Source organism: Leuciscus leuciscus (genome assembly GCF_965113295.1).
Source record: "Leuciscus leuciscus genome assembly, chromosome: 24".
NCBI classification, from domain to species: Eukaryota; Metazoa; Chordata; class Actinopteri; order Cypriniformes; family Leuciscidae; genus Leuciscus; species Leuciscus leuciscus.
Window position 1 is genome coordinate 13,816,969 of NC_138723.1, and position 13,242 is coordinate 13,830,210.

At 38.1% G+C, this 13,242-nt stretch overlaps 2 protein-coding genes across 3 annotated transcripts in view; both read right to left on the reverse strand.

The window, feature by feature from the left end:
- The window catches only part of loxl2a (lysyl oxidase-like 2a), a 36,572-nt gene extending 27,813 nt beyond the window's left edge, over positions 1 to 8,759 (reverse strand). The window contains exons 1-3 of the mRNA XM_082158344.1: positions 8,575 to 8,759; positions 6,644 to 6,931; positions 4,887 to 5,062 (exon numbers count right to left, since the gene is read on the reverse strand). Of these exons, the coding sequence (XP_082014470.1) occupies positions 4,887 to 5,062; positions 6,644 to 6,911 (444 nt within the window). The 5' untranslated portion in view covers positions 6,912 to 6,931; positions 8,575 to 8,759. The remainder of the gene's footprint in view (positions 1 to 4,886; positions 5,063 to 6,643; positions 6,932 to 8,574) is intronic.
- A 1,128-nt stretch (positions 8,760 to 9,887) lies between these two features.
- LOC309488654 (uncharacterized protein) lies at positions 9,888 to 13,229 on the reverse strand. Of its 2 annotated transcripts, none has more exons than XM_082156927.1 (3): positions 12,740 to 13,229; positions 11,227 to 11,340; positions 9,888 to 10,348 (listed from the first exon to the last, which is right to left on the reverse strand). In XM_082156927.1, exons 1-3 carry the CDS (start codon positions 12,786 to 12,788, stop codon positions 10,134 to 10,136), a joined length of 378 nt encoding a protein of 125 aa, XP_082013053.1. In that variant the 5' UTR covers positions 12,789 to 13,229; the 3' UTR covers positions 9,888 to 10,133. The 2 variants fall into 2 exon arrangements, with proteins under 2 accessions (XP_082013053.1, XP_082013052.1); XM_082156926.1 differs by having other exon boundaries at positions 11,227 to 11,367.
- Between the last annotated feature and the right edge of the window lie 13 nt (positions 13,230 to 13,242).

The window sequence follows — 13,242 nt, forward strand, 5'->3', positions numbered from 1 at the left end:
TCGACAGAAATCGAGACTCATCAGACCAGGCAATATTTTTCCAGTCTTCAACTGTCCAATTTTGGTGAGCTCGTGCAAATTGTAGCCTCTTTTTCCTATTTGTAGTGGAGATGAGTGGTACCCGGTGGGGTCTTCTGCTGTTGTAGCCCATCCGCCTCAAGGTTGTGCGTGTTGTGGCTTCACAAATGCTTTGCTGCATACCTCGGTTGTAACGAGTGGTTATTTCAGTCAAAGTTGCTCTTCTATCAACTTGAATCAGTCGGCCCATTCTCCTCTGACCTCTAGCATCAACAAGGCATTTTCGCCCACAGGACTGCCGCATACTGGATGTTTTTCCCTTTTCACACCATTCTTTCTAAACCCTAGAAATGGTTGTGCGTGAAAATCCCAGTAACTGAGCAGATTGTGAAATACTCAGACCGGCCCGTCTGGCACCAACAACCATGCCACGCTCAAAATTGCTTAAATCACCTTTCTTTCCCATTCTGACATTCAGTTTGGAGTTCAGGAGATTGTCTTGACCAGGACCACACCCCTAAATGCATTGAAGCAACTGCCATGTGATTGGTTGATTAGAAAATTGCATTAATGAGAAATTGAACAGGTGTTCCTAATAATCCTTTAGGTGAGTGTATAGGCTTATATGTTTTTAAATCAATCACCATGATAAGAAGAGTGCAATCCATTATACGCATTAAATCTTCTTCGGGTCCTGATGACCTGTATTTTTGCCTTATGAACATGACCTTACAATGTTCTATCCTGAAGACTGCTAAACATCTGCTGGCCCACAACAGATAAAGTAGGTACTACTCAATATTTAATTATAATATTTTGAATAATTTGAATCATTTTGTAACTGAATTTTGTCTGAGGTTTCATCTGCTAGTCCTGCATATGCCATGAACGTGAATTTGTATTGGTGGGAAACATCCACTATAGACAAACATGTAAATAAATTATATAATCATTAGCTGATTAATTGCAACAAATCCATTTACACAAATCCATTTACTCAAATCAAGCAAACAGCTTTCATGCTCTGAACTTATGGTGACCATTCTGTGGACCCCTGATTGTTTCCATGTGTTGTGGCAGATTGTTTGTGGTGGCGATTCATTTGATTACGATAAGCTGTTCTTCTGTTCCACTGAATGTTTACAAGAATACAAAACAAACCATTCACTCATTCATTTACCCCTGCTGTCTGTTCTGAGAGCCTGTCTTTTGTCTTTCTTATTAGTTTAGACAATAAATTAGTGTCCAGCTGCATGTGGTCAGTTATAAGTATAAAATCTGTTATATATAAGTTATAAGTTATATATAAAAAGTTATATATCTGATTATAAGTATAAAAAGGCCAATAATAAAGTGGCAAAACTGAAAAAGAAAACAATATAAACAGTTACATATTTGATTTATCATTCCAAAGGAAATGATTGCACTCGAGTAGTGATTGTTAGCATGTTTCTATGCTATTAGACTGTTATGGGTTGTTGTCTTTAGAGAAGGATTTCACCCAATGCCTTTATTAACACAAAAATGTGAATGTGAAAAATATCTGTGCTTCGGTGGAAAAATATAAATCTATGAGCATCTAAACGCAGCCGAAAGCTAATGTCATCTTGGAAAGATCAAGTATTTTGTGCTTTTGCTAGAGGTCATCCAATTAAACAGTCTTTAAATTACTTTTCTAAACTGTTTCACAAGCCATTAAACCCAGTTAGTCAAATATATTGTCTGAACTGCACTTAGTGCTCTGAAATAACTCTACGCTAAAGTTTAACGCTAACCACTACGTTTAACGCTAACCACTACATGTTTTCAGGGTGAGTGTCTCCTTACATGTAATTGTAAATAATAAGCTAATATGATCATAGCAGCATACTGGATGCAATGTAGTAAAACTCTCTATCTGTCATCTCCTATATCTTTAAACAAGGTCTTTAAGAGGTAATGTTTGCTGGGTGGAGCACACACTGGCTAGCTGTGCTGACACCCAGGAAAGGTAAATAAAACAGGCAAACAGACTTTCAAACAGTGTTGTTTGTATGTATATGACAGAAAAACCCTTATTTAGCAATTTTCCAGTTTTGGCAAAGGATAATATTTGTGGAAGGATCTCGTAATCCACTGCTCATGACGCCGCTAAGAATTTAGCACTGTTCGGCTGCCAGTTTTGGCTACTCTTTGTCATTTCTGACATCAAATTGTCCATTGATGAGAAAAAATACACAAAAAGATGGACTCTTGCTTATAAAAACATTGGCTGTGAAAGGAAGCCTGAGGAATCTGGGCGTCTGTCTCAGTTCAGTTCACCCTGCTGCGCTGGTGTTTGAGAATTCACTCATACAAGGTTCACAGAGACTGCCTGTGTCTCAGACTTCTGGTATGTGACGCAGGAAAAGTCACGATAACACCTACCAATTCTCAAATTCATTCACAGACTGTCTCCTGACTGGTGACATCACAGAAATTTGAGGTGACCAGTGGAACCTTTTTCACAAACACGATTCCACAGTTATGAACATCGCAAAGTTTTTCATATTTTCATTCTAATTTATTTACATTTATAATGCCACACTTTGGGTTATATTGATTACCTTTGCAGTAAATTACAAAACAGATTAACACCCCCAGACAGCAACATAGTGTCGGCCCAGATCCGGCCCACATCTGGTACACGTGGATTCCACATGGTCCAGATGTGAGCCGGTATTAGTATTTTTCTAATACAACGGCTGAGGGAGTGACGACAAATTTGACATTCTCTCTTCTGACTGCTGTAATCAATCTCTCTATATTTTTCCCTCTTTTGGAAAGTCGTTGCTATTGGAGAAAATGGGAATACAAAACGTATATTTGTTGCCGTATCCCATTCACCCCTATAGAAGTTTACCCAACAATGACGACTTCTGAACGGCGGAAATATGAGAAGTTACCCTAGCTGACGGCTGGTGTTTTTCATGCCAGACAAGAAAACACTCTCCCTCACTGAAAACTATTAACCAACGCAGTCTTTTTGCTTCTCATAATTAAAGAATTCAAGTCTGACGGGTGGGATTCCGTTTTGCTTTCATTCCTTCCATTAGTCAGCAATTCCCAAAGAAGGCATCGAAAGAGTGGGGGAGCGGCTCTGGGACAGGAAGGATCGGGGGAGAGACACACAATGTGGTAATGTCATTAAACCTCAGGGTAGTGGAAATGGAAAAGCACACCATGGGCTCTTTGATCGCTCTCAAAGGTCCATCTTTAAACCTGCTTACTGTGGTTGCCACAGTAACATGGCAAATATACAAATCTCATGATTCTGGCACAGACCTTTGGATCAAAGAAAACGGGTGTGTGTAGACAGCTGGCACGTCATAAAAGGAGAATTGAATGCTAAAAAACTATTCTAGAGCGGCAAACTTTGGAGAGGAATGTGTGACCAGTAGTAGCAGACCTTCACTTCCCTTTATCCAAGCGATAAAATGATGAGGGAATGTGGGGGAAGTAGAACCTCCTCTCAACTGAATTTCCGGATAAGACAAAAATATGTGGTTGTTTCTCAAAGAAATAATGCTTTTGAGGAAGGTTCTGGGTAGGATTCTTGATTCTTCTGATGGAAAACAGTGTGGTTTTGTTGTCTTTGGTGCATATTGTCATCCTAAAAAGCCATTTCAAAGGCATATCTGGGGCCTATTCATGGATTTCATCCGGTCCCTTTCCACAGGTGAATTAATCAAGCACAATGCAGTCTGCATTCATAATCTAGGTGATTGATTTTATACACCTGTGGAAAGGGACCGGATGAAACCCATGAATACCATGAAACCGGTTTAGGTGGCTATGTTTCAGTTTAGTTTGCGCCAACCCTGGGTTTTAGGGACCATGAAAGTGGTTTGGCTTTTAGCAGTGTTCATCGCCATAGTAACTATGGTCCGGGGCAGATTATGTTGCAGGTAAGAGTTTGAACAGGGACCAATCAGCTGTGAGCAAAGTGACACATGTCTGATGCGATATAGTCACTCCACCTGTTTCTACTTCAAATTAAAGATCACTTCATAGCAAATGATTTTTAAAGACAAAATCGTCTGGCCTTTAGTAATGCTTATTTAGAATAATAATTTTGTATGATATAGATATTATTTATGTAATTATTATACCCTTAATCGATCACACATATACAATTTTAGTTGATAAATTATAATTACGCACAGTTTAAATGAATAAATATATAAAGGTAATATAAATACACTTTAGAATCAACAGATGAAGGTATAAAATGACTACATGTGAGCTTAAATATCCAATTATCTCTATACCTTTATCAACTGTATAAACTAACTTCACAATTTTTACTTGCACTGATATAGCAAGACTTTTTCTTTTAGTTGTCCTCTTTCATAGACAGATATTTTCTTCTTACTGTGTAAATTTGTTTAAATTCTTAATATTTTTCAATCTCGTAATATTCTGCAGAAGAGAGAAGTGAATCGCGCTGCTTCTCTTGCAATAAATGAATCGCAGTTTCACTCTTTCTCAGCATGTGATTGGCTGTTCGCTACTGATGTCACACCTAAACTCCTAAACTCAGAATCAAAGCCTGAGTTGACAGAGAAAGTTGATGATCAGCATCATGGTACCAACAAAGCCTGGATGGATTGGTTTGGTTTTGTCAACTCGAAACTAATCCTGTAACCCTGAGTTTGTTCAACTACCATCATGGTACAGGCCCCTGGTCTGTTTCAAATCTAATTACCACAGGCTTGGTTTACTAGCTCTGAACTCACATCTGCACTGCATTTCAGTAAAACCCAAGTGACTCAGCACTGTCAACATCAGTTAGGTTAATAAACTACCATGATTACAATGTTCCATGAGCCCAGAGTGATTTGATGTACCTCAACATTGTTGTTCATGGTACTGATGAACCGGTGGCCAGGGATGCGCTTCTGATTGCACATCACCCCAACATCCTCGCTGTGCCTGCAGTCCGACACCCCAAAGCCATTCGACGGGCATTCGGCTAAAGATTTCTCTCTTCCTGTGCAATGGACATTGTCTAGCCAAATGCGACCTGTGGAACAAAGAAGAATTGTTGGTTTTGTCAATCACCAGCAAATGTTCAAAATCCATTCGACTCCAGTGGGTTAACAAAGGCCTTCTGAAGCGAAGCGATGGGTTTTTGTAAGAAAAAAATCCATATTTAAAACTTTATAAACGCGCGTTCATGAGAGAGTCGAGTTCCGGCGGAAGGGTGACCTCTGACCCGACGTATGACATAGCTTCTCTTCTCTAATATCGAAATCCTCAGACATTTTCTTTAAAACTTCTCATTTTAGACTACTTATTTGTGACCGGCGTTTTGTTTTGCTCTGCTCTATACTCTGCACTTCCACGTTCATCAATTCTCTAAAAAGTTTACGATGCGCCTACGTCCTACATCGGGTCAGAGGTCACCCTTCTGCCAGAACTCGACTCTCTCATGAACGCACATATGGATGTTGCCGGAAACCACTGATTATAAAAACAAAAACCCATCGCTTCACTTCAGAAGGTATTTATTAACCCCCTGGAGTCCTATTAATTACTTTTATGATGGATGGATGTGCTTTTTGGAGCTTCAAAACTAGGACACTATTCAATGTCATTACAAAGCTCGGAAGAGCCAGGATATTATTTAATATAACTCTGATTGTGTTCGGCTGAAAGAAGAAAGTCATATACACCTAGGATGGCATGAGGGCGAGAAAATTACGGGAACATTTTCATTTTTCAAGGAACTCTCAAAATATACCCTCTTATTCTACAATATCCTTAAAAAGCACCATAAAGGTATCATTAAAAGTGCTTTACACCACTTGTGTGCTATAATGTTAAAGTGTTCTGAAAGTCTTTGTTCAATGAACAGACCAAAATCAGATTAAAAATCAGATCTGCCCTAGATAAATTAATTGTTATTTTGAATGGGATCTTTTTAATGAATTTGCTGAATGACTCGATCATGAAATGGACTGATTGGGTTCTCGGGATCAACTCACTGATCCAATGAAAAAATATGTTTATGATGCTTTTTGAAGCTTAAAAGTCCCAGTCTCCATTCATTCTTTAAAATTTCTCAAAAATGTCATGCAGCTTTTAAGTGAAGGATGAATTTAAAAAGGCTGCTAGTGACACAGCAAAACCTCCTTGGTAAACCATCTTTAACCGACCTAGTCAGTCTAGATCTAGCTATTTTCCTTGCTTCAATATAAAGTTATCCTTCCAGAATTTGCTCTCACTGTGCATTACATGCTGCATATGATTTTGCATACTCAGTGGAAAATGAAATAAAAGTGGAAGGCCAGTGGTTATTCTTCCATAGGGCTCAATCATAACCACCCACTGAACTCTGGAGTTTGATTTACAATCTTTGGACAGATTTATTGAAACAAATCATCATGTTTCTTTAGTAAAGAGACAGAGATGAGATTATGTCTGCTCTTGGGGTTGAATCTTGTTTCCATACTTTTTCGTCTGATTGGAATCAATTACTGCTAATGACTAAAACATGATGGATTACTAATGTAATCCAAGAGCATATGCACATTGTGGATCTTTCAATGGACCATACGCTTATAATATGCTATCAAGAGTTTTTGGAGTAATTCTTGCCTACCTTCTCCTTGTCCGAACTTTGCAGATGGGGACCAAGCCACAGCACCCAAGAAGCCAAGCTGCCGACACGCAACATGAGCCGCTTCGATTGAGAAGTCATCATCACAGACAGTCCCCCATTCATTGTTGTAGAAGACCTCTAGACGACCCTCGTAATGCTTGCGTTTATCACCGGCTAGGCGGAGTTGAATCTTGGGTTGCTGGGATTCAGATTGGGCCTGAATCAGAACCAACAGATTGAAGATGTACAATGCAGAAGAGACCGCCATGGCTAAACTTCCACAGAGACCTGCGAGAGCATTAAACAGCACAAACACAAGATTAACAATGTAACATAAAATAACCTGATTTACTAAACCAATTTGGGACATTATTCATGACAGATTAATTTGGTGAACTGGACATCAGCATACTCAATTCAGTGTATAATGACCACAAAAACTGATTAGATGAATGGCTACAAGGGAGGTAAAGGTATTTTCTTTATTAATGCAGAGCATAGCCTATGAACATGCTGAACTCCGTCTCATTGTCAGTCCACCTTTCCCCAAATCCTGAGGCTATAGCATGCTGACAGATGTCTAGTGTCTACCTTTTCCATCAGTCATCCCAAATCGCAATCATCTCTGTCAGTCAGAGGATTTATTTGTAGGAATAAGACCTATAATACAGACATTATTGATGTCTCACAAAGGAATGCATGTACAGCATTAAAAGCAGCATATATATATATGCACATTAATTCTGAACTCAAAAAAGACAGCTCAGCATTCAAACAAGAACTATGCCAAATGGTTTCCAGGATGTTTCTAGTTTCTAGAAACGGCAGCACATATGGCATTACAACCTCCTTCATTCATACGCATCTAACCGGCAAAACCACAGTGGGCATTTTCATAGAAGTATAGACATCTACACAGTCTCCCATACATGTATCGTGTACTTTGTGTGAAGTAGGCTAACTTAACTTTTATCTTCACGATATGATGTTAAGATTAGTGGCTGAATTACAGTTTAGCACACTCCTCATCTGTCCACCCAGAAGGACAATTACCCGTAACACAATATCCCATTTCCTGACTCATTCCCTTGGGGATTCTGTTCCCAAATAAATCACTAAAAGCTGCCTTTACAGTGAGTCGCTTTATTAATTTAAAGAGACTTTAACGTGATGTCAATCACTGTCCAAACAATGCAACCTCATTGGTTGGAAAACAGCACGAAAACACACTTAGATTCATGACATCATTGTTAAAACGTTGTTGCTATGACTATGACTTTTTTTTTCATTCATTACACATTAATTGTCTTATACAATATGCTATTCAGAGCCAAATAAGTTTTTACACATTGATAATGTATTAATAGTTTATTATACAGAGATGCAATTAAATAAAAGTATAATAAAAAGAGTATGTGTGCGTGTGATTGTGTCATTATATTTCTAAGCAGTAAAGCACTTTAACTATTTTAAAAAAACAAAAAAACATTAAGCATTGTTGATTTTTGAAAAACAATTTTCAGGGGAAAAATATAGGCATACATAATTTGTATTTGAGGCGCAAGGAAAGTTGTAGAAGGCTTACCTCATCACTTCTTTTACATAATCTTTTAAACTACCTAATACACAATTTTATAATCATACATTAAATACAAGCATTTTCAAAAGTCTATGCCGGAACCAACATGAACAAGGAGTACATTTCTAAGAACATGACTGTAATTTTGTAACGATTGTTCAGACTACATATTCATATTATTGGGGTTAAATTCCAGTCATGGCTATATCAAATATCATAATCGCATTTCATTATTAATAAAGACATCCAAAACAACTTCGATGTCAGCATAAAAGTTTCAAACAGAATTCGATTCAGTGGTAAACAAATTATTAAATACTAAATATAATTTCTGGTTGGCGCCTTAACTTACCTTTGAACAAACTTTGTTGTAGTGAAGAAACTCTGCCCAGTTACACGCGCAGCTGGATCTGGATCTGGATCTGAATCTGGATCTGGATCTGGTGTAGCAGCGCTGGTTCTGTCTGTCTCCTGCAACACTTTTAAACCAGTAGGCTACACTCGCTTCACCACCTCCCACCAGCACTGCAATATGAAACCAGCCATCGCCGACACATTATGAAAGTCACAGACGCCCCGTATGTGTGTGTGTGTGTGTGTGTGTGTGCACATGGCACATGACTGTCGTCATACAGCTGGGGATGCCCTGTAGACCTACGTGAGGCTTCTCATGCACGACTAACGCTTACTTTTCCATCGACAGACAGAACGGCAGACGGGCATGGATGGATGGATGGATAGATAAATATTTACAGTAGTGGATAGACAGACATGGATGGATGGATACATGGATAGACATGGGTGGATGGATGGATAGATAGATAGACATGGATGGATGGATGGATGGATGATTAGACATGGATGGATTGACAGAGGTGGACAGTAACAAAGTACATTTATTTGAGTACTGTACTTGAATACACTTTTTGAGTATCTGTACTTTACTTCAGTATTCTTTTTTCTGGAAACTTTTTACTTTAACTTCACTACATTTGAAACACAAATATCGTAGGCTACTTTTTACTCCACTACATTTCTGTCAAGGTCCTTGAGTAGAAAGTAGTAACGTCAGTCAGGGGGTGATTTTGGTTGCAGGGGTTGCATTTTGGTTGGAAACGAAAGTCGGGTTGACATCAACATCCAACGTCGGACAGACGTCTGATTTTGGTTGGAAACAAAGGTTGGGTTGATGTCAGAAACCGATTTTCATTTTCAATCACAATACAACGTCTGTCCAACATTGGAGATTGACGGATGGCTGGATAGACAGATAGACGGATGGATGGATGGATGAATGGATGGATAGACATGGATGAATGGATGGATAGACATGGATGGATGGATAGATAGACATGGATGGATTTGGATGGATAGATGTACATGGATGGATGAATATACATGGATGGATGGATGGATGGATGGATGGATGGATGGATGGATGGATGGATGGATGGATAATTGATAGACATGGATGGATAGACAGACATGGATGAATGGATGGATAGACATGGATGGATGGATAGATAGACATGGATGGATATGGATGGATAGATGTACATGGATGGATGGATGGATAGACATGGATGGATGGATAATTGATACATGGATGGATAATTGATAGACATGGATGGATAGATAGATGGATAGATGGATCACAATTAACAATTTGTTTTTACCTGGTCATTTATTAGTTTATTCATTAGTTCAGCAGATGCTCAGTTGAGCTCAAGTACAACAGAAAATAAAAGAGATCAACACAAAATCTAAGCAGTGTTTAATTAACCCCTGTGTGTGTAACAGCATGAACACACACACACATATTATGCTACTGCCCAAGAGACAAAGCTCATGCTCATCTATCAGTTACATTAAATAGATCAGAGGAGGCTTTATTTGATATGACTAAAGGGTTCACAGGGAACTGACAGCCAGTGTAATGAGCAGGACCCCCAGCTGCAGGACAGGGCTGGAGCTCAGGTACGGGGCGGCGTTGTGTTCCCCGTGGCTGTGGGACCTGTGCGGGCCGTTACAGTCGTCGTTGAAACAGCATTCCAGCTTCACCTCACCATTGCTCATGTGAGACTTGTCACAGAAAGACTTGTAAGCGCATGACTTCATCACTGAGTCTGTGGTGAACAAAACACACAGATTTAAAGAAACACATCACTTACAGTAACACCCCCTCAGTCCGAGCATTGCTGAAGGATACGTCAGGTAATCCTCGTTTGGTCTGTCCTGACTCCTGTTGGTTGAGTGTGTGTGCAGTCCAGCAGACACAGTATTATGTAATAGAGCGGACCGGGGCTAGTTGTCACAAGAACTGTAGGCTTTGAGTCAGAAGATAATTTACATGAGTGTTTGTTTAGCAGTGTTTTCGGCTTCAAACACATAGTTCAAAACTGTCTTAAATCAGCACATTTTTTATGAATTCTGTCCTCCAAATTTTATTTGTTTGTTTGTTTGTTGCTATAGATGCTGCAAACAAGAGGAACCATACTGACTGAGTACTTTTCATACTATAAATATCAGGTCTTTGCAAGTGTTGTCGCATATTTTACTTGTTATTTTATTAGTTATATCACTTGGGTTAAACAGTGACAACTAGCCCCGGTGGTTTGCCCCACTATGTTAAATTGAAACGCGGAGAGGGATGTCTCCTCCATGTGGCCAGTAAGCGAACTACAACAGCAATATCTCTCTCTCTCTCTCTCTCTCTCTCTCTGTGTGTGTGTGTGTGTGTGTGTGTGTGTGTGTGTGTGTGTGTGTGTGTGTGTGTGTGTGTGTGTGTGTGTGTGTGTGTGTGTGTGTGTGTGTGTGTGTGTGTGTGTGTGTGTGTGTGTGTGTGTGTGTGTGTGTGTGTGTGTGTGTGTGTGTGTGTGTGTGTGTGTGTGTGTGTGTTTGTGTGTGTGTGTGTGTGTGTGTGTGTGTGTGTGTGTGTGTGTGTGTGTGTGTGTGTGTGTGTGTGTGTGTGTGTGTGTGTGTGTGTGTGTGTGTGTGTACTCACTGGGTCCTGTGATGGTAGAGCAGGCATCTGAGTGAGCAGGACACACTGTCGATCCCTGCTGGTAACACTCCTCCATGTTCTTAGACACACACGTGTAACACTTCAACCCCTCACCTTTACACGCCGAACAAGACAACACAGCTGATCTGAGATTATACCACTCCAAACTATGCAGACACTACTAATCTTTTTACAAAGACTGTATTGAATATATATGTTGTGCATATGTTATATAGTACCTGTCAAAAGTTTGGAAACATTGCAATTTTGTAAAATGTTTTTGAAAAAAAGTCTCTAATGCTCACCAAGCCTGCATGGTTTTTAATCAAAAATCAGTAAAAACAGTAATATTGTGAAGTATTATTACACATTAATAGAACTGTTTTTTATTTGAATATATTTTAAAATATAATTTATATCTGTGATTTAAAGCTGCATTTTCACGACTCTTTAGTCACGTGATCCTTCAGGAATCATTCTGATGATTTGATTCTCAAGAAACATTTATTATTATTATTATTAATGTTGAACACTTGTGCTGTTGATAGAACGATGAACAGCATTTATTAAATGTGTGTATTAAATTTATTAAAGCATTTGTTAAATAAAAATATTTTGTAACATTATATCTTCACTGTCACCTTTAATTTAATGCATCCTTACTGAATAAAAGCATTATTTTCTCTCTTTTTAATCTTGCCAAAAATGTTTGAACGGTAATTGTTTCCACAAAAATTAAGCAGCAAAAACTGTTTTCAACATTTAAAATAATAATAAATATTTCGTGAACATCAAATCATCATATTAGAATGATTTCTGGATGTATTTTTGATACATCTAAAATAAATAATTTCCTACATTTAATTCACGAATGAACTAACAGTAAATAAATAAGTAAACTATTTTATACACATTTTGTGACAGCAACGTGTTGTCGTCAATATCAATATATATAATTACATTTAATGTGTATCGTTATAATTATTAACATTACCAACACCTGTTGCTGTATATAAAAATGACTGTATATAACATGCATATAAATATGTGATTATTCATGATACATCTAAAATAAATAATTTCATACATTTAATTCATGAATAAACTAACAGTAAATAAACCATTTTATATACATTTTGTAACAGCAACGTGTTGTCATCAATAATAATAATTACATTTAATGTAAAAACACTTGTTGCTGTTACAAAATGTACATAAAAATTTGACTTCATAATACATCTATCCATTTTAATATTAATATTTATTATAAATAATATAAATAATAATAAATAATAAAATGTATATTATATTTGTATACATGTATGCACAAATGTATTTTGTGTGGGGGAAATAACAAAATATTTGATTAATATGTTGTAAGTATTTTTGCAAAATCTCTATTATAGGAGTATCAACACTCAAAATCATGGCAACATTAAAATGAACCATAAAGCAACATAAAAGAAAAAAAAGGACATTTGATTTGGATGCATCTGGTACTATAGATACTCACTGTGTAACACAGCGGAGAACAGGACTATTGCGGCGAGGAGAGTCTTCATGTTGAGGAGATGCTGTGTGGAGAGAAGTGCTGAGACAGTGTGGAAGTCTTAACCACTAAACACCTCAGCGCCTCTCCATAATCCCACAGTGTGCATTCATCACCGGCTTAACACACACAACGCATCTGCATAATCAACTGTAAACTGGATGAACGGGGCTGCACCATTAAAGAGGAGAAATGATTTATGATCTGGATATTTCTCTGAACATCTCAACACAGATTTCCTTTTTAAAAATGACTGCAGGACCCATGCAAGTCAATAACCAGAAGTCCACAGAATGACATCCGGGAACTTATTATCAGTGTACTGTACATTTCACTGATTCAAACGTTGCATTTGTTGTGTGTTATTTGCAGCCAACACTGTTTTGATTGAATTCACTGCAGTATCTGTCCTCAACATAAGGACAATCTCTTTGTGAGTGCACATATTAATACCCTGTCACCAGATA

Excerpts from the sequence above, each read along its gene's own strand:
- LOC309488654 (XM_082156926.1), bottom strand. The coding sequence starts at position 12,788 with ATGAAGACTCTCCTCGCCGCAATAGTCCTGTTCTCCGCTGTGTTACAC. Across the intron at positions 11,368-12,739 it reads GTTCTCCGCTGTGTTACACA|CTGTGTTGTCTTGTTCGGCG; the intron begins GTGAGTATCTAT and ends ATCTCAGATCAG. Across the intron at positions 10,349-11,226 it reads CTCTACCATCACAGGACCCA|ACTCAGTGATGAAGTCATGC; the intron begins GTGAGTACACAC and ends TGTTCACCACAG.